The 26870-nt window shown below is 50.2% G+C and overlaps 1 protein-coding gene across 7 annotated transcripts in view; it reads left to right on the forward strand.

Moving 5' to 3' along the window:
- Window positions 1-329: 329 nt before the first annotated feature.
- The window catches only part of SMARCA4 (SWI/SNF related, matrix associated, actin dependent regulator of chromatin, subfamily a, member 4), a 100864-nt gene continuing 74323 nt past the window's right edge, over window positions 330-26870 (forward strand). For 3 of the 7 annotated variants that reach the window (XM_064280672.1, XM_023552417.2, XM_023552418.2), the window contains exons 1-6: window positions 331-465; window positions 17465-17717; window positions 19718-19850; window positions 21177-21581; window positions 21879-21977; window positions 25139-25397. In XM_064280672.1, the coding sequence (XP_064136742.1) occupies window positions 17496-17717; window positions 19718-19850; window positions 21177-21581; window positions 21879-21977; window positions 25139-25397 (1118 nt within the window). In that variant the 5' untranslated portion in view covers window positions 331-465; window positions 17465-17495. Of the gene's footprint in view, window positions 466-17464; window positions 17718-19187; window positions 19332-19717; window positions 19851-21176; window positions 21582-21878; window positions 21978-25138; window positions 25398-26870 lie in introns of those variants that run through there. The other 4 variants (XM_064280673.1, XM_064280676.1, XM_023552415.2 and 1 more) reach the window with 3 other exon arrangements.

The raw sequence follows: 26870 nt of genomic DNA on the forward strand, positions 1-26870 counted from the left end.
CCTGCCGCCGCAGTGACACCCACTCCGCGCATGCTCAGCGGCGTGTGGACGCGCGTCGTGCGGAGGAGGAAGATGCCTATGCGCAGGCGCAGGGCCATTCCGGACCGAGCTGGGAGGTGCGTCGCGCGCGCGTGCTCCTTCTGGGTCCCGCCCACCTCCCCTTGCTCTCGCGCGGGCGCGCACGCGCGCGAGGGGTAGAAGGGCCGGCGAGCGCGCGCACGAGGCCGGGCGCCAGCGGAACTCTAGAGGCCGTCCGTGGGGGGAGGGAAGTCGGCGCGCGCGCGCGCGCAGCGGGGGCGCGGGCGGTGGGGGGGCGGCCGAGGCGGGCGCGCGCTCAGGGCTTCCCTTCGCTCGGCGGCGGCTGTTTCTTTGTTTCGTGAAGAGAGGCGAGACGCCCACTGTGCCCCCGGCCCCGCGCGGAGGGGCGGGGGCGGCGCCGGGAAGGCAACGCCGCCCGCAGTTCGGGTAAGGAACGCGGGCTGCGAGGGGAATGCGGCGCGGGCCTTGGGAAGACGGTTTGAATGGAGCCGGGGCGCCGAGGGGGGAGGGGGCCGCCGGCGCCCGGAGCGGGGCCGGGGTACGGCGGCGCCCGAGGGTCAAGAAGCCCGGGCCCGCCGCCGCGCGCGCGGGGAAGGCCACAGTGTAGGGAGGCCGCGGTGACTACAGTATCCGCGGGCGGGCGGGCCCAGGGAAGGGGGGCCCGGGCCTCGTGGAGGCCGCGCGCCCCCCGCGCGCGCTCTCGCCGGGGTCGTCGGACAAAGCTCGCCTCCCCTTCGACGGGCCAGGGGTCCGTCCGGTGTCGCGTTCTCTGGGGAGGCTGCAACAATAGCTAGGCGTCGGGGCTTTTCTGGCTACGTTGTAGCGGGTCCGACCTGAATGTTGCCTTTTGGCGAGGCTGTGGTTGGGGCTGAGTATGAAAAAACACACATGTGCCCATTGTCGCCTGGACATGAGCGTTAGCAGCCCTTTTGGTAATCAGAAAGCCGACCTAAAATTTAATAAATAGCACGTCATTCCAGACTTTCAAGGAAACGTAAATAACTCCCCCAATTTCTTGCAGGTAGTGACTTCAAAACACTGCCCTGAAGTGAGGGGAGAGGTCGGCGGCAAGCGGGCGGGGGGGGGGGTGGGGTGGGGTGGAGAGGATGGAGGGAAAGATTTGCTGTTGAAACATTGTTTTTGTTTTGTATCCTTTGCCCACTCTCCCAATTTATTTTCCAGATTAAGGCAGTTACTTAAAACGTAGACTTTTCAGGCAAGTGTTTCGTGCTGATCTCAGACATACCAATTGTAATTTTTTATGAGTGATCTTTCGGGAGAGTAGAAAGGATATAAGTGTTAAGAGGCGCTTCCCAGGAATTTGAAACAAGCTTTCAGTTTGAATTGACAGACTGGATTCAAGTTTGATTCCTGGCGCTGTTGGTCATTTAGCTGTGTGACCTTAGGCAAGGGGCTTAACCTCTCTGGGCCTTTTAGTCTCCTTGTTTGTGAAATGGGGATAATTTCACAGATGGGGCTGGTGAAAGCCTGTAAAATGGTTCCTGGCAGGTATGAAGCACTATTCTTATTGTATGGTCTGATCTCCTTCTTCATTGCTCAACAAATATTTGTTGAATCTCTACTGGGTGCCCCATGTTTTGGGTTTGGCTGCCCTCAAGAAGTCTCTCCAGTTTTGTAGGAGAAACAGGTATAAGTAGATGTAGCAAAAGTGGGTGGGATGGGGTGTGCAGGGATCAACCCTCCGTGGCCTGTCATTCACATGTGCCCTGTGAGGGGGACACAGTGGAAGTGCAGGGGAGTTGGGGGAACCAGAGATTAGGGAGGCTTGCATTGGAAGAGGTGGCATTCATGCAAGATCAGGGAAGATGTCCAGGCTTGTGTTTTGACTGGCAGGGATGCCACTTCAGGGACACCTTCCCTGACCACCCGGACTGGTCATTGTTCCCTTCTGCTACACACTGATACATCACGTTGATCCTTTCCATTGTAGCAGTTATCCCAATTTGTAGTTACACGTCCATCCTACTCGAGTCCCATCAGAACAGGGGCCATGTCTGCCTGGTTCTGTGCAGTATACCCTGGACCTGGCACACAGTAGGCCCCCCCCCCCCCGTGAACATTTTTGAAGTGAACTAGTGGGTCTTTGGGGGAATTGAATGAATATGTGTGTGAAGTGCTTGGCTTAGGACTGGGGGTGGGTTGTAAGCGGTAAGGGGTAGCTGCTGTTGTTGGTCTTTTGACTTTCCAGGCCAGTGTTTCCCAAATCTCAGCACCCCCTGGAATAGGGGTGTAGGATGCCATGTGTGGACAGTATGGGGTGGTGATGAGAAGTGCTTGTTCTGGAATCAGACCTGCTGAATTTGCATCCAGTCCTCGAAATCCTAGCTGGTTTTGAGTAAGGCACTGAACAATAGGTCCCCGCACTTGTGAAACAAGTATGATGATGAGGCCAGCTCAAATGGGTGCTTTGAGGATTGCCTGAGATAACATGGGAAGCACCTTAACACTGCAGCACCTGACATACAGTAGCACTCGAATTTGTTGGCCTTAATGTTGTTCACTTTTTTTTTTTTGGTAAATTAAGTGTTTAAAACACTAAAAATAGAACCTAGAACCATCCTATATCCCAGAAACCCCAGGTTTGAAGTGCTGGTTATATATACAAAAACCAAACCCTTTGCTGCCAAGTCAATTCCAACCCATAGCTACCCTGTAGGACAGAGTAGAACTGCCCCATTGAGTTTCCAGGGAGCTGCTGGTGGATTTGAATTGCCGACCGTTTCATTAGCAGCTATGTCACTTAACCACTGCGCCACCAGGGCTCCGCTGGTAATATATTTTCCCCCTCATTTCCTTTAAATCAATAATTATGAAAATCCTAAGTGTTCCTCCACGTGCCACCTGAAATCATTTTGTTTGCAGCCCTTCAGGAGAGATGGTTCTTGGAGATTTTTGATCAGGGTAGTGACATCATCAGGTATAGGGCAGTGCAATGGTCTCCACACTTTTCCTGTCAGTAACGATTTCTTTAGGTGAACATCTAAATTAGAGGCATACCTCTGCCACTCCTTGTGGACCCTCAGAATGTTGGGAGGTAAGCCTAGATTACTTCTGCGGTTCCCGTGTTACCCAGTACTTAGCCGTTTATCTGATATGGGGAGTCTGCAAGGGCCTAAGTGTGCTGAGTGGATGTCTGGTGAACAAAATTCTGCCACTGAAGATGCTGAGGTCCAGGGATATCTCTTCACCAAGGGCTCTGAAGCCAACTGCCCAGATTGGAGTCCTGGCTTTGCCACTTTTCCCCTGTGCCACAGTGAAATGGGGATAACAGTGCCTGGCACATAGTAAGCCCTCAGTCATTGCAGCTGGTTTTGGCCTCTGTCATCAGGGCTGCCATGGCACAGAGGGACCCATTTACGCTGACTTTAGATGGAACACATTGTGAATGGTGCCCCCTGGAGTTGTGCAAGAAGTGACCCTACCACTCATGCCCCATTCATAGAGTGAACAAGTGTGCATTGAGCGTCCCCCACTAGCCGGGCACTGCTCCAGGAGCTGGGGACTCAGCCGGAGCAGACAGACAAGGGCCCTGTTCTCCTTGCTCACATCCGTCTCATTATCTGTAAAAGGGGGCGGTGATAGCACCCACCTCACAGGGTTGTGGCAAGAACTAAGTGACAAACGTACAGTGCTTAGAATGGTGCCTGCACATATTAAGTGCTAAACAGCTGATAGCTATCCTCATTTCTTACAATCCCTACAACATTCTGATGGGTTGAGATAGATACTGTATTCTAGTCCTACTGTGATAAGCCTGTAAATTTTCAAAATGATAGCAAAGGAAGCAACTCCTTCATTTTGTCTTTAATATTGAAAATATATATGCTTTGTAACTTTACCTTAAGGCACTGGGAAGAAGGGCGTGCATTTGGTGGCATAGGTTTTTAAAAATAACAAATGTTCATTTTCCATTACATGTATTTCCTTATAACTTGTGACATTGGAACACTTAAGAGAGTTGAACTTTTAAAGTAATCAGAGTTCAAGGAATGTGCAAAAGCTTCTACTATAAAAGGAAAGTAACAGCTGCTGGAATATTGGGGGGAAATAACATGAAGAGGAACACATCAAGCGTGAACCTGAGTTTAAATCGAGCTGCAGTTGCTATCCTCCTTATAGAAGTTGTCCGTCATCCATAAAAAGGGACATTAGGTGCAGTGATTTTTTTCTGCTACAGATGTGTGTATATCCTTTAACAAAATTTGGAGTCCCTGGATAGTGCAAATGGTTAATATGCTGGGCTGCTACCTGAAAGGTTGGAGGCTCAAGTCCATCCAGGGGTGCCTTGGAAGAAAGGCATGGCAAATTACTTCTGAAAAAATCCGCCATTGAAAACTGCCTTACTATGTGCAGGCACTGTTCTAAGCAATTTTCATTTGTCATTTAGTCCTTGCCCCAACCCATATCCCTATGAAAACCCTGTGTGTTCTGTTCTGACACACATGGGGTTGCCATTAATCGAAATCGACTAATTTTTTGGTTTTAACAAAACTTTACCTGAAAGAGATTATTTTTTTACCCCCCCCCCCCGCCTTTTCCCTTTCCCCCAGTCCTTGGTAACCACTGATCTATTTTAGTCTTGATAGAGTTGCCTATCTAGGTATTTCATATACGCGGGATCATACAGTATCCGTTCTCTTGTGTCTGACATGTTTCACGGAGCATAATGTTTTCAAGGATCACCCATGTGGTAGCATGTACGAGAAATTCATCTCATTTTATGGCTGAATAATACTCCATTGTCTGGATATACCACATTTTGTTTATCCTACCATCTGCTGATGGACTTGGGTTGTGTCTTAGTTATCTAAACCAAAACACCAAACCCATTGCTGTGGAGTCGATTCTGACTCATAGGGACAGAGTAGAACTGCCCCATACAGTTTCCAAGGAGTGTCTGGTGGATTCGAACTCCGTCCTTTTTTGGTAAGCAAATGTAGCTCTTAACCACTGCACCACCAGCGTTTCTTCTTAGTTATTTAGTGCTGCTATAACAGAAATACCTCAAGTGGGTGGCTTTAACAAACAGAAATTTATTTTCTGTTTAGGAGGCTAGAAATCTGAATTCAGGCGCTGGCTCAGAAGGCGGCTCTCTGCTGTGGGGGAAGGTCCTCGTGGCTTTTCAGCTTCTATTCCTTGGCGATCGGTGATCTGCATGTGGCATGGCACCTACCTTCCCCTCTCTCTGCTTGCTTTCTGCTTGCTTAATGTGCTGTTTTAAATCTCAGAAGAGGCTGACTTAAAACACACCTGACACTAATACTGCCTCATTAACATAACAGAGAAACCCCAACAGGTTGCCACCTCCACCCATAGCAACCCTATAGGACAGGGTAGAACTGCTCTGTAGGGTTTCCTAGGCTGTAATCTTTATGGAAGCAGACTGCCACATCTTTCTCCCTCAGAGCAGCCGGTGGGTTCGAACTGCCAACCTTTTGGTTAGCAGTCGAGTGCTTAACCACTGCGCCACCATGGCTCCTTATAACAGAGAAGACCAATTTCCAAATGGGATGATAACCACAGGCGTAGTAAGATTTACAACACATATTTTGGGGGGACACAACTGAATAGGTAACAGTTGGTTTCTACCTTTTGGCTTATTGTGAATATGCTGTAGTGAACGTTGGTGTATATGCATCTGGTTCAGTCATTGCTTTACATGCTTTTGGGTATATACCCAGGAGTGGAATGGCTGGGTCATACGGTAATTCTATGTTTAACCTTTTGGGAAACAGCCAAGCTGTTTTCCACAGCAGCTGTGCGGTCGTACATGCCAGCCACGGACGAGTGTGTACGAGTGTTGCAGTTTCTCCACGCAGTTGGTGATTTCTGGGTTGAAGTTTTTTGTTAACTGCTTACTGATGATACTGCTTTTTTGAGGATATAAATTTAATGGACATGTGAAATACATTGTTAATTTATCTTTATATGTGGGAAAGGGCCTTGAAGAAAGCACCAGGTGTAGCGGGTTTGCAGGGAGCTTGAATTTCACAGGGCAGGGGGAAAGGAGACATTGATATTTCCCTTAAAAGGCAACAGGCAATTAAAAACAAAACAAAACAAAAACCCATTGCTGTCAAGTCAATTTTGACTCAGAGCGATCCTATAGGACAGAATGGAACTGCCTCATAGGGTTCCCAAGGCTGTAATCTTTATGGAAGCAGACTGTCACATCTTTCTCCTGTGGGGCGGCTGGTGGGTTCAAACCATCACCCTTTCGGTTAGCAGCCTGACTGGTTTAACCACTGTGCCAGCAGAGCTCCATAGGCAGATATTAGCAGGGCATAAACTATCCCTCTCCCCCCCTTGGTCCTGTGAGCCCCAGACTGGCTCCCAGAGCTTTGGGACTCAGTTATCTTGCTAATGGGGCACGTCTTCACTTTTGTTTGTGGGCACTTGTCACAGGCAGCAGCCTGTGTTTTGCTCAGTATGAAATTTACCAGCTGTGAGTATGAGGAAGAAGGCTGGGTCCTGTTTTTAATAGTGATGGGCTTATGGTTAAGAGCTTGGCTAACCAAAAGGTCAGCAGTTCAAACCCACCAGCCACTCCTTGGAAATCCTATGGGGCAGTTCTACCCTGTCTTAATAGAGTCGCTGTGAGTTGGAATCGATTTTACAGCAGTGAGTTTGATTTGGTTTGGTTTTTGGTTTGGACTTAAAGTGGCTCTTGAGGGTGTTTTTAAGTTCTCCTTTCACCGACAAGTCACACCCTGCTGGCTCAGGAAGCAGGTGGCCACAGGGCAGTTACTGCCTCACCTGTTACAGTGGGAATCTTGGGGGTCCGATGTGTGCCACCCTGACTTCCCCTAAAGTCCCAGCAAAGTGGCATGGTAGATGGTCTCATTGTCCTAATGGTGATGCTGCAGCACAGAGGGCTGCTTGACGTGCCCCTGGGAGCTGATGTGCCCTGAGGACTGCCCCTGGGAGCTGATGTGCCCTGAGGACTGCCGGGTGCAATTCTGATCACAGCCTGCTGCCTAGGGTGCGTGAGCCACCTTGCTTGTTTCTCTGGAACATCCTTGTTGGAGTGATTCTCTTTGCTTCCAGTGCCTGTCCTTCCTTGCCCTCCTAGGCTCGCCTCCTACAGCTTTTGATCCTTAGCCTGAATCAGTTTCTCAGACCTTGGAGTCAGAGAGAAGTCTGTTCCCTGTGTGACTTTGGACAAATGACTTAACCTCTCTGATCAAAGCCCCTTAATTCCTCCCGTAGTCATTTGCCTTGTCTCAGTAAACAGCAACTTCAATTGCCAGCCCAACTCAGGGTTGTGAGTCGGGGCTGAAATCCAAGCCTTGCTCAAGGGCTGGCCAGCCTGAGGAAGGGGTGCCTTTTTCAATTTCAAAAGCATGTGCTAGCTGAGGCCATGCTGGTTATCTTGTTCTTTCTTACCTCCTCTCTCTGTTACCCTCACATCCATTCCATCAGCGTATCCAGAGAAATTTTCCAAAAACATCTCAGGCCTTGTCCCTCCCCTTCCCAGAACATTCCAGTTGCTTCCCATTGCATCTAGAGTAGAATCCTACCACCTCCCCAGGCTCTGGAGGCCCGAGACCTGCCCTCCCCACATGTGACGTCCCCTGCTGCCCTGCTCCTGTTGCTCTCTCCACTCCAACCACACGGACCGCCTTGTGCCATGGAACACGCCAAGCACCCTCCTACCTCAGCGCCTTTGCAGTTGCTGTTTCCTCTGCCAGGACACACTGCCCAAAGATAGCTATGGGGCTCACATTTCACCTCAAGCATTTCACCTCAGGCCTCTGCTCATATGGCCCTCATCGTCGTCGCCGAGACCATCCCTGGCCACTGAGACTGAAAGAATGCCTCCTGTCAACTCCCCCTTGTCCTGTTGGATTGTTTTCTCATAGCAATTATATACCCTACATGACATCGTGGAACGTTTATTTGTGTGTTTGCTTCTGCCACTCAGTTGTCAGCTCCACCAGGCAAGGACTTGCTGCCTGGAACTCTGCCTGCAGCGGTCAGTTCATATTTGTGGGATGATTAGCTAAATAAGCACTGGTGTCATCAGGAAGTCCTCGGCCTGGGGTGGTTGGGATGGCCTGTCGCAGGTGAGGCCTCTGCAGGTGTGGATTTCTTGCCTTACCTCCCACTTGTGGCCGCTGTCGTATGCTTCCCCCTGTCGTGGGGGACTTCTCTTTTACCCTTTCCACATTGTCAACGCATTGTGCCCAGTGTTGAGTATACAGCAGGGAACACAGCAGACCCAGTGGTGGCTCATGACATCCATTTAGTGGGTCTTGAGAAGCCTTAGAAAAGGATAGCCTCTTGACTAAGGACAGACTTGGGAAGCTTATTGAAGCTACCTGGTGTATGTGTTTGTGCTGAGTCTCATTGTGACTATGGGCAGAAGAATTTGACAGTTACTACTGTAGTGGGTAGATATGATAGTGTTTGTTCCTGTGGAATTAGAGTGCGAACTCCGTGAGGGCAGAGACCCCCCTAGGCGCGGTCTTTGTCCTCTGGTGCCTTGTGGGTGGGTAGGAGCTCATCAGTGAGTTTCAAGTGAATGAAAATTTTAAAACAGGTGGGGAGGAGGGGATCCCAATAAATAAAATGACCATATAATTCCCACTGTGAAAAATAATATTTGGTAAAAATTTGGCATGTCTACCTCAAAAAAAAAAAATTTTTTTTTACACCTCATATGTAGAATGGAAAAGACATTGTAATTTATCATCATAACCTGATTTTTTTTAGTTTCTGTAATGTATTCCTTATTAAATGTAGAGCAAAGTTTTGCTACTTAATTATATTGCAAGAAAAATGCCACAAAAGTCAGCTTTGGGGAAGCTTGGTTGCTCTCAGGAATAAGCCATTTATTTCTACACAGTCCCTAAGACCACAGATGCGTCATTTCACAGCTCTCATGTGTCACTTCATGGTTCACGGTCTGGAGTGCACACCACCATCAGGTCAAGTGTAGAGGATTTTCTGTGTAGAGTACTGGGGCGACTCGTTTTGTGAGTCACATGTAACAAATGGAGGTGGTTTTGTTGAAGCCATCCTAACAGCGCTTGGTCTACGACCCTACACTACTTGACTCCAGTGTCATATTTCTGTTGATGAAATGTGCCGTGAAAGAATTTCTCTAAGTCCCAAAACCAAAATAACAGATATCCAGGGGCTAAAACATAAAAAAAAACAGGCAAGATTAAAGAACGTCATAATCCTAGCAAACCGTTTCCAGAGGGGGCTCTGATTGCTGCAGCGGCCATCCACCACCGACCTTTTTTATTTATAAGAAAAAAGCTGAGGGTCAGATGAAAGAAGCAGATTTAGGATCCTCGAGCAGGCCTGGCTTTACACTTGAAGGCCATTAGACGTTCCTATTTAAATAATTTTGGTGAAGTTGAAAGTAGATTGGAAATCATGGCATCCTCAAATCCTTTAATCCTTCTCTTTGATTTCCACAAAGGCACTTCCTGGGCATTTATTTCATGGGTATTTTTCAGGTGTAGGGTTTTTTAAAATTTATTTTATTTTTTGTTGTTGAAAATACACTCAGCAGAACATTCATGAAGTCAACAATTTTTACGTGTACGATTCAGTTGGACCTAGGTTTTTTTCTTAAGTTTTTTTTTTTTAATCTGGCTAGAAAAGGAATAGGTTAGCCTACGGTAAAAAACAAACAAACAAAATCAAAAGGCACCAACAATCTGTGATGTGGAAAGTGTAAGTTTCCCGTCAGATGGCTTCCAGGGACCCCTCTGCTGACGGTGGCTGGGTGCCTGTCTTCTCTGGGCTGGTCTCTGTGTGCAGAGCCGCGTTGCGCAGCCCCTGCTTCCCAGAGGGAAAAGCGAGCCTGTTCCTGAGTGCTGCGCGACCGGTGTATCAATCAAGCTTTGTATTGGGGTGGAGAGGAGATCAAGTTTAGGAAGCAAGCTTTCCAAAGTGGTTGACTTATTACTGATTTCTGGGGAGAGCATCCCCCTACTTCATGGGTTTCACAGGGGGATTAGAGGACTTAATCTTTGTGACGTTGTCACTAGCACAGTACCCGACGGGCATTAAGCAACTGCTCAGTAAATGCGGGAGCCCTTGATTTTACCCACGTAGCAGGTACTTCCCGCCGGTAAGTGCTCTGCGCATGTTAGCTCATTTGATGCTGGCTGTTACCCCAAAGAGGAGCCCTGGTAGTGCATTGGTTAAGCACTCAGCTGCTTATCAAAAGTTTGGCAGTTTGAACCCACCAGCTGCTCCACAGGAAAACGATGTGGCAGTCTGCTTCTTTAAAGATCACAGCTTTCGAAACCCTATGGGGCAGTTCTGCTGTGTCGTATAGGGCCGCTGTGAGTTGGAATCGACTTGATGGCAGCAGGTTTTGGGTTATGGGTAACCCCTTAGGGACAGGGTACTACTCTCAGCTCCAGTCTACAGAGGAGGTAACAGAGGTTTAGGGAGGTGAAGTCACGTGTCCAGGGTCATGCAGTTAGCAGGTGGTGGCACTAGCTCCAGAGTCTGGGGCTACCTTGTGGCAAATTCCACTGTGGCCTTGGCTTTGTAACTCTAGCTCCTCCACTGACCCGCTGTGTGGCCTCTGAGCCTTGGAGGACCCCTCTGTCAGCTGGGGCCAATGGCAGTCTCTACTGCTGCCTAGTGTGGTGGGGAGGAGTCAGTGAGTGAGTCTGTGTTGTTACCACCAAAATGGGCCCATGCCCCCACTTCTCTCTAGGTAGGTCTTCCTCCCCTATCATTTCTTTGTGCCTAATACATCCTAAGAAGTTGTAAATCAATAGGAGGCAGAGACGAGGCACAATTCCCCTGGATTTTAAAATATCCTTTCCTTTCCTATACCTTCATGACCTTGGGGTAGACAAAGATTTCTTAAATAGGACCCCAAAAAATTAACCATAAAAGAAAAAAATGGATAATTTTGATTTTATTAAAATTAAGCACTTTTCATCACATGACACCATTAAGGGAGTGCAAAGGCAAGTCACAGTCTGGAGAAGGTAATTGTAACCACATGTCCCCAGTAAAAAATTTAGTGAGAAATTGAACTTTTTACAAAAGCAAATAGCTGACCAGTAAGCATATGGAAAGGTGCTTAGCACCATGAGAGAAATGCAGATTAAAACGGTAATAAGATAGTATTATATACCCACCAAAATGGCTAAAAAAAAAAAACAAAAAAACTGACAGCATCAAGTGTTGATGATGATGTGAAGCAACTGGAATGCTTACCCACTGATGGGAGGGTGGAGTGTAGATTGTACACCTACTTTGGAAAACTGGCAACGTCACCCAAAGCTAAATTTATGCCTCCCTTACAAAAAAAAAAAAATTTTTTTTATGATCAACAGAGCCCTGGTGGTTAGAGCTTGGCTGCTAACTAGAAGGTCGGCAGTTCGAATTCATCAGCCACTCCTTGGAAACCCTATGGGGCAGTTCTATTCTGTCCTATAGGGTCACTATGAGTTAGAATTGACTTGATGGGTATGGGTTTTTAAGACCAACAGTTCCACTCCTGGATTTGAAGGGAAAATGAGTGCTTATGTCCACCAAATGACATTGTTCATGGCAGCTTTATTCACAGTAGTCAAAAACTGGTAGTACAATGTCCATCAGTAGGAGAATGGACAAACAAAAAAGGATGAATTGCTGCTGTATACAACAATATGGGTAACTCTTCCAGACATAATGATGAGCAAAGGTATACTGTATGGTTCGTATTTTTATATAAAGTTCAGTAACAGGCAAAACTAAATAGTAGTTCCCCTTGGGGGATATTACTTCAGAAGGGGCATGAGGGTACCTTCTGGAATGTTGGAAGTATCGTGTCTGAGCTAGGATTCATTGAACTCTATACCTATGATTAGGGCACTTTATGTGCACAACAAATCAGTAGCAGTCCCTGAGTGGTGCAAACACGCTCAGATGCTAACTGAAAGGTTGGAGGTTCACGTCTACCCACAGTTGCCTCGGAAGAAAGGTCTGGTGATCTCTTTCTGCAAAATCAGCCATTAAAAACCCTATGGAGCACAGTTCTATTCTGACACACCTGGGGTCGGCATGAGTTGGAATTGGCTTGACAGCAACTGGTTTGTTCCCCCCACCACAGCTTAATAACAAGTAACTAAAATACCCTTCTCAATACTAGACTGAAGATCAGGGAGTGGCTCCCTGTTTGGTTTTCTTTCCTCTCCATGGTACCACACCTAACTGGGCGCTTGGGTATTTGACGGAACCCTGCCTGAAACACTGCTCGGGATGGCTCTGGATTGTGTCTTCACTTTTTGGGCCTCCTTTGCTGTTACTCCGGAGCCCTGGTGGTGCAGTGGTTAAGTGCTTGGCTGCTAATGGAAAGGTTGGTGGTTCAAACCCACCAGCTGCTCCCAGGAGAAAGATGTGGCAATCTGCTTTCATAAGAATTACAGCCTTGGAAACCCAATGGGGCAGCTCTACCCTACCTTACAGGGTTGTTGTGAGTTGGAATCGACTGGATCGCAGTGGGTTTGTTTGGTATGGTAATTCTGTTTAACTTTTTGAGGAAGCGCCAAACTTTTTTCCACAGCTGCTGAACAATTTCCATCTCCACCAGCAGTGGAACAAGGTTCCATTTTCTCCTTATCCCCATCAACACTTGTTATTTTCTGTTTTTCTGATAATAGCTATCCTAGGGGGTGTGAGGTGGAGCACCACTTCATCTAATAGGAAAAAAAGGGAAGAAGGCCTAATAGTACATACAAACTACCTTTAGAAGAGCTATGCTTTCCGAGTCAGTTCCCGATGGACGCTCCTTGACATATCCACCTTTCTGTAGGGATAGGGTCATTTTCACTAGAGGGGGTGGATTTGATTTTGCTCTCAGCTTCAGTTGGCTTGACGTTACCATAGCTGCCGAATGCTGCAAGATTCGTTAAGTATTTGACAGTACCAGTACTGTCGTCCCTTACCCCGTCTCACTGCAGCGCTCCGTGGGCCTGAAAGGGGACGCCGGGGAGCCAGGCCATGTTGCTCCACTTTCACCTGTAAAGCGTGACTGCAGATGCTATTCCCTGTAGAGGGACCCCTGAATTAGCATTTCAGTTTTTATATGGCAGAGGCTGGGCTGTATCCTGTAATCAAACAGGCTACTGTTTCTGTAGCAAAGTGTGTGAATATTCTCACAAAGCAGAATCTGGTCAGATTTTATTTCCAAATGAATTTGTCATAAATTTATTAAAAAAAAAAAAAAAGTTACCCACAGCAATCCCACTCGTAGGTGTATACCCAAAAGACTCGAAAGCAGAGACTCGGAAACGTAGCCACCAATGTTCATTGCGGCACTATTCATAATGGCCAAAAGTGGGAACAGCCTAAATGCACGCACATGGAGGGATGGATGGATGGATAAACAAAATGTGGAACAATGGAATGCTACTCGGCCAGTAGGAGAAATGAAGTCATGATACACGCTACAGTGTGGATGGGGCTTGAAGACATTATGCTGAATGAAATAAGTCAGTCACAAAAGGACAAATAGTGTATGCCCTCACTTACACAATAAGACTAGAGAGGGCAAATGTTTAAAAAAAAAAAGTTTGGTTTTCCCAGAGTTTATTAAATTTTGGATTTGTGGATAAGGTCTCAAGTACTCTTAAAAGGGTTATTTAAGGTGCAGCACCGATTGAGGCCCTGTGGGTATCGGGGGAAATCGGGGAGCGCCAGAGGATAAAGGAGCAGCAGCCTCGGATACCCCGCACCTCCGAGGTGGCCTACTTCGCCACCCCTGTCTCCTGCATGGCCAGACGGAACCCGTGCCTCCAGTCCAGACCCCTGCTCGTCCTCAGCTACCAAACCGCGCTGACTGCCGCTGCCGCGACTACTCCAGACTCATCCAGACTCATCCGCGGCGTTTCCCCGCCAACGAGGGAGGTCACGCGGCGGAGCTCAGTCCTGCTGTCCTCCCCACCCCTCATCTCGTGGATGTCGTCCTTGGGGTCGTGAGAGAACTTTGCAGCGGGCTGGAGCACCCTTTGTGGAGAGGCACAAGAAGGGACGGAAAGAAAGAGGACCGAGGAAGGGGCTTGGACGAAAGGTCTGGAGCGGAAGCGCACAGCGATTGCGAGCAGAGCGCAGCACCCGGATGTGCCTCGGGCTTGAGGAGCAGCGGATGGCTGTGGGGCTGCCCTCAGCGGAGTAGCCCCGTCCGGCCGGGAGGGTTTGTGCAACCGCAGAGAACACTGAGTGCCGGTTGCACGGGGCGTGCCGCCTCCCGGTGTGCCCTCTGCACTTTCGCCACCTCGGCGTCATCCCGCGCTCCCAGGGCCGGGCTGAGGCTGCGGAGTGCCCGCTCTGCCTCTGACATCGTTCCCCGCCGCCACTCGGCCGCTATCATCGCTGTGCTTGGGTGGGGTTAGCCGGGACACCACCTGCACCTGGCCTGTCGCCGCGCAGAAAATCCGGAGAGGAGGCCGACCAGGAGAAAAGTAAAGAAAAGCCACATGCCTGGATTTGCTTTTCCAGGACTCCCCGTAGCACGTTTGGGTTTGTTTAAGTCCAGGTTGGTGTTCTTCTCGGAATGGGCTGGAGGGCTGGCCAACCAGTTCCTGCCGCGCTGTCTTAGGCTGGTTTGAGAGAAGCAAAACCAGTAAAGCGTATAAAATACATATATAGAGAGCTTTATATTAAGGAAACGTCTCACAGTATTTAGAGGCTGGAACGTCCCAAGTCCGTGGATCAAGATAGAGGCTTCTGATTCACGTAGCCGCAGGAAGCTGCAGGACAGCAGGTCAGAGAGCAGGACTCTTATTCACAGGCTGTGAAGATCCAGAAATCTCAAGGTGGCAGGCAAGACCACAAGGTTTCTCCTGATTCAGGTAGCTGCAGGGGCTGGTGAACCCAAGATAGGCAGGTAGGAGAGCAGAGCTTTTGCTCACAGACTGTGAAGATCCACAAATCCCAAGTTTGGCACCTAAGCTGCTAGCTCAGGTCCCAGGAACTGGAGGTCAGAAGAAGAGAAAGCAGCTGCAGGACCCAGAACAGAGAAAAGCCAGAATGTCCACATATATTCGGATGCAGGCCACATGCTCAAGGATACTCCCTTTCAACTGATTGGCTACTTATAGCAGATCCCATCGTGGGGGTGATCACATATAAACACTGAGTATCATGGCCCAGGCAAGTGGACACAGTCTTAATCATCACACCTGCCAAGGTTTCTCTGATCCTCTTTGCTCTAATTATTTAGCCCTGAAACTGGAACAAAGTCATTTGGGCTATTGCTCAATTCTCCCTAAAAATACTCCTATCTTTAAAATTAAAAAAAATTTTTCAATTGAGAATTAAAAATGTTTGTGCAGTTTTCTTAGAATTTATCCTTAGAAAGTACCAGAAATGCCCAGTAAGGTTTAGCAGCAAAGAGATTCATTCCAAAAAACAAAAGGTAACAGAAACTAAAACGAGATTGGTGACATGCTCAACAAGAGAGGAACCATTAAATAACTCCTGGTATGTCAGGACAAGGAAATGTGATGGAGCTGTTAGAATTCATATGTTGAAGACAGGTAAATGATAAGAATGGTCAGATCAGTGGGTGTCCAGTTGACTCTGACTCGTGGCCAACTTGTGTGCCGAGAAGAGCTGCTTTATAGGGTTTTCAAGACTGACCTTTCAGAAGCAGATCTCCGGGCCTTTCTTCCAAGGCACCTCTGGGTTGGTTTGAATTTGCCAACCTTTCAGTTATTAGTTGAGGGCCTAATCATTTGTGCCGCCCAGGGGCTCCTAGAACGCTCATAAACCAAAAAAAAAAAAAAAAAACAAGCCTGTTGCTGTTGAGTGGACTTGTACCCTATAGGACAGGGTAGAACTGCCCCATACGGTTTCCTAGGCTATAATCTTTATGAAAGCAGACTGCCAACATCATTTCTCCCGAGGAGCAGCTGGTGGGTTTGAACTGCTTAACCACTGCACCACCAGGGCTCCTTAGAATGGTCATTGGTCATGTTATATGAAGAAAAGCTTACCTAGAATTTGCTGAGTTATTCCATTGAGTGTGCGTCTGTCTGTGTGTGGAACAGCCTATACTGCAGGCGCTGAAGTGTGGCAGGGTCCTAGCAGCAACACCAAAGCCATTGTCACTCTTGGATGGCCCACTCTGGATGGTATGGGGCTGTAATCGTCATCCTCACGGTTCTGTGGATCTCTGAGGAGCCTCCCAGCCCTCTCCTCCAACAGACATCCCCTCCCCATCAAGCCAAGCTTACCTGGCTGGCTCTGCTGGAAAGGGAAGGGAAAGTGGGTTTCTTCTTACCCGCTGCAGGGGCACCACTTCAGGGCACACAGCTCTGTGTGGTGGGACGCTGGATGGCGTTAAGTTTCAGTATTTTTGTTTTGCAGATTGTGGTGATGAGAATGTATTGCTCTATCTTAAGGGAAGAGATTGTTAAAGAGACTTTTATTTAAGACCATATAACTACACAGCAGACTCAGGGTTCTCTAAAAACGGAAGCCTTATTGGAAGCATTTATAAAATTGATCAGCCCATTGCCCTATCTCAGCAAGCATAGTTTACTAACATCATTGTATTTTTTTTAGCTGATTTTTGGATTTTGTGTAGGCTCTGGAAATAAAATTTTAACTTAGAGCGATATTCATCAGACTTTAGAGATTTGATTATTTTTCTTGTCACATTTGAGATATCGCTACCATTATTTATGCAATACTTTTCTTTAAATGAATCCACTTTTTAAACTTAAGTTCATTTATCTTAAAGGAAACTTGGTCTCACTGCCTTAAATGAATTCAGCATGGGCTGAGGTCACTTAGCATAAGTATTTGTTTTTGTTGAATTTATGAAGTTCCAGTTGCTGAGCCTTAGTCCTGCTCCCTCTGTTAATTAGGAGGATTAGCAAGGATTTGAGTGGTGTGAGGGGTATATTAGCACCGCCCTGGGACTTTCTTAGAAACCTTGGTGCCGTAGTGGTTAAATGCTGTGGCTGGTAACCAAAAGGTCGGTAGTTCGAATCTGCCAGGTGCTCCCTGGAAACTCTGGGGGGCAGTTCTACTCTGTCCTGTAGGGTCGCTATGAGTCGAAATCGACTTGACGGCAGTGGGTTTTTTTTTTTTTTTTTGGTGGGGGGCGACTTTCTCTGATGGAATTTTCTCTGATGGAATCAGAAAGACAGAGAAGGGAATACCTGTGCTATTACCCAAGGCTTTGTCTTTCCCTCCTTCTTCCTGACTTCCGTGCCTTTTTAGGTGAACTTTCTGATCTGACTTCGTAGCCCTGAGATTTGTACTTCTTCCGAGAGGAATGGAGGGCAAAAGGCTTGGATGGCAGAGTGTTGAGTATCCAGGGTGTTACATGGGTGATTCCGGCATGACACTGTGCCGTCCTCCCTGTTCTTCCCTGTGCTGCCCAGCTGATAGCACGATCCCCAGGCTGACTGAGGCTTCTTTCCAGCAGGAGACCACTGTGTGCAGCTCTCGAGAAGATGTCCACTCCAGACCCACCCTTGGGCGGAACTCCTCGGCCGGGCCCTTCTCCGGGCCCGGGGCCCTCCCCTGGAGCCATGTTGGGCCCCAGCCCAGGTCCCTCACCGGGCTCTGCCCACAGCATGATGGGGCCCAGCCCGGGGCCCCCCTCAGCAGGACACCCCATCCCAACCCAGGGGCCCGGAGGGTACCCTCAGGACAACATGCACCAGATGCACAAGGTAGGCATCCCTGAGCCCTCTTGTGTCCCGTCTCCACCTTAGGGTGGAAGCTATGCCTCTCTCACTCGGCCTTTTCCCTGTACCCTGGCCCTGCAGCAGCCTCTGGACTAGAGCCTCCCCGAGGCCAGAGAAGAAGCTAACACTTGGCTTCAGCACCGCAGCCCATGCCAGGTTCACACGATCAGAGCTGGCAGAGGTGGGCAGCACACAGGACCTCCTGCGAGCTGGCAGCCATCCCATCGTGTGTGTCCCACGCTCGTATTGCATATCAAACATAGCATTACTCTTCCTATAAATGTAGAGTTTTCTCATAAATGAAGACAAATGTCCCAGTCCCTAAACAAAGGCTTACGGCACGTGGCTTCCTCCATCTGGCTGTTTGGCTGAGTCCAGGCCCTGTTGGCTGTGGAGCTCACAAAGCTGGGCCATAGGCACCGTTATCCTGTGTCCACTGCGCCACTGTCTTCGTTCGAGCTGACCAGGGTTGCTTTTGCCAGTCAGGGGAAAAAACCTCTTTAAACACAGAGAAATAGTCTTCCTCTCTCTGTGTTCTGGGTGTGGGTTGGAGGAAATATCCCGTAATATGTACTAACATCTTTAAAAAAGGTGACATTTCCCAAGTGCAGGGACCACGTGTGCCTGGGTGGGAGAAGAAGCTGAGGGGTCTTGCTTTGGCCCACCTTCCTGAGGACTACTGCTGGCTTCTTGGCCTCCCTGCTGGGGCTTTCCAGGCATTTGTGCCTTGTGCCCATTTCACAGTCCTGGAAGCAGAGACTCAGAGAGGTGGTCACTCAGCGAGTTGGTGGTGGCAGAGCTGAGTGTGAGCCCGTCTCCTCTCTCCTCCTGTCCTCTCTGCACCCCAGGCATGTGCCTCCTCTGTGACCTCCAGCACGGTGTGGCTCCTCACTCTCACCCCACTCTCCCCTTCTCTTGTACATTTCTGTCGACATAGGCACAGTATCTGTCTTATTGAGTCTGTCCTGGGAAGCTATTGGTGATAGCCCCCTCCCAGGCCTCCTGATTTAAGGCCCGGTTCTCCTCCAGCACAGCCTAACTTTCCAAATGTTATCAGGTACCTGCCAAGTGTCTGGCGCCATGCTAGGAGTTGGGGTCCCGTGGTGACAGGGTATGCTCCCTGCCTGCACAGAGCTCCTGCCCTGTGGAGAGGAGGAAGGGGAGATAGGTGCTTAGCGATCCCATCCACTTCCAGAGGGCCCTGCCTTTCTCCTGCGTGTGAAGCTGCCTCATGCTCCTAGCCAAGCACCCTCTCTTCTCTCACATGGCGCACTCCGGTCACCCATTAGACTGTAAGTTCCCGGAGAGCAGAACTTCTGTGGTAACCAGTGCCCAGTAGACTGCTCATGGGAGGCTCTCAACAAGTGCCCCCTCCCCTTTCCCAGCCACTCCCATAGAGCACTAGGAAGGAACATATGTGTCTTTGTTCCGAAAAGGTCCGATGTTGCCTCTTAGGAGGAAGAGGAGGATGCAGCCAATGGCCTCCTTTCCAATTAACAGACGAGAAGCCGAGGCTCGGAGCAGCGAGGATGTCTAACGTCTGATAGATTGTTAGATGTTCATAGGCATTAGAAGATTCGTGTCAGTGTCCTTGTGATGGTGAGCTGGGAGCCTGGTGTCCCGGCTAGCGCTGCCCCTTGACCAGGACCTGTCCCTTTTGTTCTTTCCTGTGGGATTTTGGCTGTCAACTGAATCCGTGTCCCCTCAGCTCCCTTGTCCAGCTCATCACCTCACCTCCAGTCCGTCATTAAGACCCTGTCATATGATGATGTTTCCCTTATGTCTCTGTCTTGACACCCAAGTAAGTACCAGGCACCATGTCACGAACCTAACCCACTGGGTCATGTTAGCGATTCAGTAAACGCCATGGTGACAATTATGGGTGTTTTCAGTGACGTGGGTCTTCTCTTGGGTGGTGCTGTTGCTGTGTTGCCTTTTCGTGTCCCTCCTTGCCGACTCTGCTTTGTCACTGCCCATTTTCATAGCCAATGGATTCCATGCACGAGAAGGGCATGTCGGACGACCCACGCTACAACCAGATGAAAGGGATGGGGATGCGGTCGGGGGGCCATGCAGGGATGGGGCCCCCACCAAGCCCGATGGACCAGCATTCTCAAGGTACTGTTGCGTCTCCCTTCTTTTCTGGTTTTTGTTGACACTGGGTACTCTGAAACCGTGTTCCTAATCGGACTGCCTGTAGAGGGACCCAGGAGGACCCAGGACAGGGCAGTCTGGGGAGAGCTGCCCGAGACGATGTGCTGTTGGGGCTGGGCTGGTACCTGCTCTGGCTGTCTTGTCTCGGGGTAGCCCTGTGGAAACAAACCCTGAGGGAGTGGAACTGTGTTCAGTGCTGGGTGTTAGACAAGGGCAAGTCAAAGTAGGGTCCACCGACCTGTAGTTACCATGCCACCCAGGAGCTCATTAGAAATGCAGGCCTTGGGCCCCCCTTCAGACCTGCTTGAAGCTGCCTCTCTGGGAGCAGGACCCCCGCAGTTGGACAGAAAGTTTGAGACGTGATGCATTAGATGACCTGCCAAGCCCTTCCTGTCGTGTTGTTGTCGTTGCTGCTGCTAGGTGTCATCAGGTCAGCTTCAACTCAGTGACCCCATGTATGACAACGGAACACTGCCGAGTCCTGCTTCGTTCTCACAACTGTTGCTGTGTTTGAGCCTATTGTTGCAGCCCCTGTGTCAATCCATCTCACTGAGAGTCTTCCTCTTTTAGGCCGCTAACCAAAAGGTCGGCAGTTTGAATCCACCAGGCACTCCTTGGAAACCCTATGGGGTGGTTCTACTCTGTTCTGTAGGGTCGCTATGAGTTGGAATTGACTCAGCGGTAATGGGTTTGGTTTGATTGGTTTTTTCTTCTTTACCAGCATAATGTCCTTCTCCAGGGACTTGTTGTTCCTGTCATGTTGTTGTTGTTGTATGCTGTCAAGTCAATTCTGACTCATAGTGACACTATAGGACAGAGTGGAACTGCCCCCTAGGGTTTCCAGGGATCAGCTGGTGGATTTGAACTGCTGGCCTTTTGGTTAGCAGCCAAGCTCTTAACCACTACACCACCAAGGCCCTCCACATATCATTGGGTGGGAAAGAGCCTCCAGGGGCTCCTCAGGTTGGGGGAGTGGGCTTGGCCAACCAGATGGTGAAGGCACCCACCCCTGAGGGCTGGAGGAGCGTGGTCCTGGAAGAGCCTAGATGCCCTAACTGTGTAACATCTCTCAACAGTTAACTGTTGGCAATGTAGGGAATGTGGGTCCAACCCATCAGCTGTGGCTATGGGCTGAGGCTGTGGGTGTGGCCTCTGGGTGCCTCTTGTGGTTCCCGTGATGGGAACCTATTTGGTCACTGTCTGTCTCATGGCAGAAAGGTGACTGGCTCTGCCTTAAATGTTATGGGATATGTGCTCCCAAGTGACCTTCTGGACCTTATCTCCCCGCAGGTTACCCCTCACCCCTGGGTGGCTCTGAGCATGCCTCCAGTCCAGTTCCTGCCAGTGGCCCGTCTTCGGGCCCACAGATGTCATCTGGGCCAGGTGGGGCCCCACTGGATGGCACCGATCCCCAGGCCTTGGGGCAGCAGAACCGGGGCCCGACCCCGTTTAACCAGAACCAGCTGCACCAGCTCAGAGCTCAGATCATGGCATATAAGATGCTGGCCCGGGGGCAGCCCCTCCCTGACCACCTGCAGATGGCGGTGCAGGGCAAGCGGCCAATGCCTGGGATGCAGCAGCAAATGCCAACACTACCTCCGCCCTCCGTGTCTGCAACAGGACCTGGGCCCGGCCCTGGCCCTGGCCCCGGCCCAGGTCCAGGACCAGCACCTCCAAATTACAGCCGGCCTCATGGTAAGGCCCTTGGGGTAGGGAGGAGTCTCAGTGAAGTGTCCAGAGCAGGGGCTCTGCTGCTGCTGGCTTTTCTCGCAGATTGCTCAGTGCCCTGCTCTTACAGCTGCTTGGGCAGGCAGGGTTGCTGCAGGGTAACGCTCTTTCTCCAGCTCCCCCTCCGTCCCCAAGGTCCATACTATGGGCCTTGTTGATTGGTGTGCCCCGTGTTCCTTGGAGCCAGGCCTGCCCAAAGGATGGGGGCAGGTATGAGTACAGAACACGTTTTAGTTTCTCTCATTTGTTTCTCTCCTGCTGTAGGTATGGGAGGGCCCAACATGCCTCCCCCAGGACCCTCAGGTGTGCCCCCTGGGATGCCAGGACAGCCCCCTGGAGGGCCTCCCAAGCCCTGGCCTGAAGGTAACTTCTGTTCTCTCTCAGTGGGATAGCTGTGCCCTGACTTCCTGTTACAAACTTGCACTGTGCAGATGAGGAGATGAGCCTGGTCAGAGAGAAAGGGCTGAGACAGTCGCTCCACGCCAAAGCCGTGCATCTTTCTTCCCAGTCTCTTGTTTTGATCCTAGAGGCTTGGGCCTGGCTTCCATACCAAGACTCCTACCCACCCTTGTCCTGTGGGGTGCGACTATCTTGGGGACTCTCTAAAACAGTAACAGGAAGAGAATGACAACCATGAACTTGCCTACCAGGTGACTCAAGTGAGATTTCATGGAGAGGCATAGCTGCAGTGGCTCTCTGGTGACTGCAGACACATTACATCAGGACGTGGTGCCTCAGAGCCCGGAGGCCACGACCTGACTGCCGTCCCTCCACCCTCCCCGAAGCTCTCCCTACCACGAGAGGCAGGTAGAGGGCAGGGTGGTTCAGGGTTGGTTTCCTCCCTGACCAAGTGCAGCCTTTAGCCAGACCTTCCCTGAGACTCTGTGTCATCATCTGTGACTCGGGGATGGTATCATGTTCCACCGCCATTATATTACCTACCACCAAAAAGAGGGGCAGCACTGGCGGTCATAGTTATGGTGCCACTGATTGTTAAACGCCCCAATTCAGAGAAGTTACAATGTGAGAAAACGTGTGAGGCTTGGCCAAGCAAGGGTCATAAAGGGCCTTCCTGGCTGGTTACAGGGATTCTGTGAGGGATGTGCGCGTAGCGTCATATTGTGGTCATCACCATCGTTGTTTTGGGGACTGACCAGGGCCTCTGCCATGTCCTGAGAGGAGTGTGGGTTTGCCCCTCAGGTTGGGGCTCAGGAACGCGGCTTTTAGGACGGGTCAGGATGTTGGCAGGTTCAGTGATTGTAGGGTGTGCTAGCGCAGCTCTGGCTTTTGAAGCTGAATAACTGAAGGGCGAGGGTCGTGGCAGGCATGGATGGCATTCTGTCTTCCTTTGTATAAAAAGGCATTTTCGTCTTTACCGCGTGTCGTGGAGGGGCTCATGTTTTCTTCGTGTGTCTTGTCCCTTCAGGTGGGCCACCAGGCCCCATGTAGTACACTCACCTGGAGCTCAGCAGTAAGTAGTTGCGTGCCAGGAATGTCATCAGAGGAATTTATTCAGCCATTCAACAAACATTTATTGAGCACCTACTGTGTGCCAGGCACTGGGTGCTGGGGACATGGCAGTGAACGGGAGGGACCCGCGTCCCCGTCCTCACAACAGACCAGTAAAGCAGCATGTGCAGGAGTGGCAAGTGCTTGGAGAAAAGAGCAGGCTAGGGGCTGAGGCGTATCAGGGGAAGAGCAACAGGAAGACGACACCAGGAGGTGACATTAGAGCAGAGAGCTGAAGGAGGCCAGGGAGGAGCGCACATGAGTGATTTGGGAAAGAAGCAGTCGGAGCAGCAGGTGCAGCAGATGCCAGGGCCCTGAGGCAGGAGCAGCCCGCTCTGCCCACATTCATTGAGGAGGCCCATGTGGCTGGAAGGAGAGAGCCAGGGCTGCGAGGAGGACTTGGTTCCCTGAGTGAGGTGGGAGCCACCAAGGGTTCTAAGCCCTGGCTTTAGCGTGTTTTTTTAAACCTTGGAAAACAGCCGTTTGTTTATCCATGTTCCATTCATCATCCGTATGCCCATGCATGTGTTAACAGTCTCTGGTTTTGATTTTTTTTCAAGGTTTGAATTGATCTGTTCCCTTTTTTTTTTTTTTTTTAATAATACTTCATTGTGTTTTTGGTGAAGGTTTACATAGCAGTTTAGTCCATTCAACAGCTTCTACACAAATTGTTCAGTGACACTGGTGACATTCTTCACAGTGCGTAAACATTCTCATCATTTCTGCTCTGGCTGTTCCGTTTCCGGTAACCTAGTTTCCCTGCCCCTTTACCTTCTCATCTTTGCTTTAAAGTAGTTGTGGACTGTTTGGTCCTCTGGCTTTGATTTTGAGGTGTTCCGAACCAGCCTGTCTGCTTCCACACTTGCTCCCTGGTGGTGCTGCTTCCCGGGTCAGATCGTCTTTCTGAAACAGATGTGTGGTCACTCCCTCCTGGCTTGGCCCTCAGACCAAACTCCTTCATGTGGCCCACCAAGCCCAGAATGTCCTGGCCCTGCTGGCGTATGATTTTCTGTGTTTCCGCGCTCCCACTGACACACCCCATTCGGCCAGACTGGGCTCCACGAAGCTCTACTCCTGCCAGTGCGGCTTCCTTCCCCCCGGGGCCCTGGCATGTGCTCTTGGCTCTGTTGCAGGTGCTCTCTCCCAGCCCTGGCTCCTTTACCTGATTCAACTACCAGACCGTCTCAAGCATGTCTGTGGTGGGTCACCCCTCTGGGGGAAGCCTGCCTGACCTGACCTCCCAGACTAGGCTGTCCCCATCAGAGCCCTTATCACATGTTGTAGTGCTTGATGCTCTGGTTTTCTTTCCCCCACTAGGGTAGTCTCCCGGGGGCAGGGTGGGTGTCGGCATGCTTGTTCTGTGTCAGGGGACCTGCATGGCATGCACTCCCAGTGCACATTGGCTGTCAGCAGGAGACCGGGAGATGGCACAGGGTTTCTCTTCTTAGAAGTTCTGGGCCTTTGGCCTTGAGCAGTTAAGCCCACTTGTTGACTTTGTAATGCTCCGTGTAGTCGGTCGGTCAGTAACTGCTTGAGGCTCCTTCATCTGCTGGGCACAGAAAAGTGGACAAAATGGTCTTGGACTCGTTCTCTGACTTCTTGGAGCCTGAGGTTTTATGATGGGCATTGAAGAGATAATTTCTTCAGTTGGATTCAGGTAGGACCTCAGGAGGTGAGAGACAGGAAAATGCTGGTCCTGAGAGGCCCCAGCACAGAAAGACCTACCTCAGATTGGCTCTCGGCTGAGCAGATGTGCACGTGGAACAGCTCTGGTCAGTGGAGGTTTCAGAGGAAGGGGCGTCTAGGCTGAGATCTAGAGGAGGCTAGCACCCGAGGCAGGAAGAAGACCCTTGCGTGAGAAGGACTGTGGTGGAGTGTAGAGGTGGTGGGTGTGGCCTTGAAGGAACTCTGTAGCCTCAGGAAGGACTTTGTCCTCAGGGCAGTGAGCAGCCAGCAGGCTTTTCAGTTCCACTCAGAACACACTGGGAACTCAACACTGCTTGACTCTTACCCAGGACCCATGGCAAATGCTGCTGCCCCCACCAGCACACCTCAGAAGCTGATCCCCCCGCAGCCGACGGGCCGCCCTTCACCTGCACCCCCCGCTGTCCCGCCTGCTGCCTCGCCGGTGATGCCGCCCCAGACGCAGTCCCCGGGGCAGCCGGCCCAGCCTGCCCCCATGGTGCCGCTGCACCAGAAGCAGAGCCGCATCACCCCCATCCAGAAGCCGCGGGGCCTCGACCCTGTGGAGATCCTGCAGGAGCGGGAGTACAGGTGAGGGCGCTGCCACCTGGATCTGTCCCCCGGATGCCGGTCCCCAGCCCGTCAGCCTTGAAACACACCTGTGTGGGCCATCCGTCTAAAGGTTAAGGGGCATGCAGTGAGAAATCACCCTCCCGCCCCTGTCCCCAAACATCCAGCTCCCATGTCCTGAGGCAGCTGCTGTTCTGGGTTTGTTGTGTATCCTTCTGGAGCAATTCTATTTGTATTTCCGCCACAGGGTACGTGGCCATGCATGCTGTTATACACACAGCAATGTGCCTTAGAGAGCATTTCCCACCTGTCCATAAAGAATTTTTCTTTTTTATTTTAATTGTACTTTAGATGAAGGTTTACAGAACAAACTAGTTTCTTACCAAACAGTTAGTATACACATTGTTCTATGACATTGGTTAGCAACCCCACGACATGTCAACATTGCCTCTTCTCAACCCTGGGTTCCCTATTACCAGTTTTCCTGTTCCCTCCTACCTTCCAGTCCCTGCCCCAGGGCTGATGAGCCCCTTTAGTCTTGTTTTGTTCCATGGGCCTGTTCAATCTTTGGCTGAAGGGTGAACTTCAGGAGTGATCTCATTACTGAGCTGAAAGGGTATCCGAGGGCCGTAGTCTCAGAGTTTCTCCAGTCTCTGTCAGGCCAGCAAATCTGGTCTTTCTTTTTGACATAGTTTTTCTGTCCTTTTTTTCTGGATTCCTAGTGTTCTGTCTTGTGGCCAGTCCCCTGACTAAATGGACATTGTTGTTGTTAGGTGCCATGAAGTCGGTTCTGACTCATAGCGACCCTATAGGACAGAGTAGAACTGCCCCATAGGTTTTCAAAGGAGCAGCTGGTGGATTTGAACTGTTGGCCTTTTGGTTAGCAGCCGAGCTCTTAACCACTATGCAACCAGGGCTCCAAATGGACATAAAGTTGTTTTTAACCTTTGGACAAACAACGCTGTAGCAAATGCACGTGTATCTCTAATTCCGCATCTATGCACGTGTCAGAATAAACCCCTAAAAGGGGCGTTGCTGGGGTGTAGAAGAAGTGCACCTGGAACTCTTATAGATTCTGCAGAACTGCTTCTGTACAGATTGCATGGAAGAACATTGGAGGGAAAGTGCCTGGTTTTCCTTGCCAGTACGGTGCATTTACCCAACTTTTGGTATATCAACACTCAAAACAACCTCCTAGCAAGCTTTTACATGGACCTATCTCAATTATTAGTAGCTGTGACTACTGTTGGAAACCCTGGTGGCGTAGTGGTTAAGAGCTATGGCTGCTAACCAAAAGGTCAGCAGTTCGAATCCACCAGGCACTCCTTAGAAACCCTATGGGGCAGTTCTGCTGTGCCCTATAGGGTCACTATGAGTCAGAATCGACTTGATGGCAGCGGGTTTGGTGTTTTTTTTGGTGGGGTGACTTGAGTTTGGTGGGTTTTTTTTGGGGTGGGGGTGACTACTTACCAAAGGCTTCCCTGGCCCTGGGTG

Source organism: Loxodonta africana, chromosome 3 (assembly GCF_030014295.1).
Source record: "Loxodonta africana isolate mLoxAfr1 chromosome 3, mLoxAfr1.hap2, whole genome shotgun sequence".
Classification (NCBI taxonomy): Eukaryota; Metazoa; Chordata; class Mammalia; order Proboscidea; family Elephantidae; genus Loxodonta; species Loxodonta africana.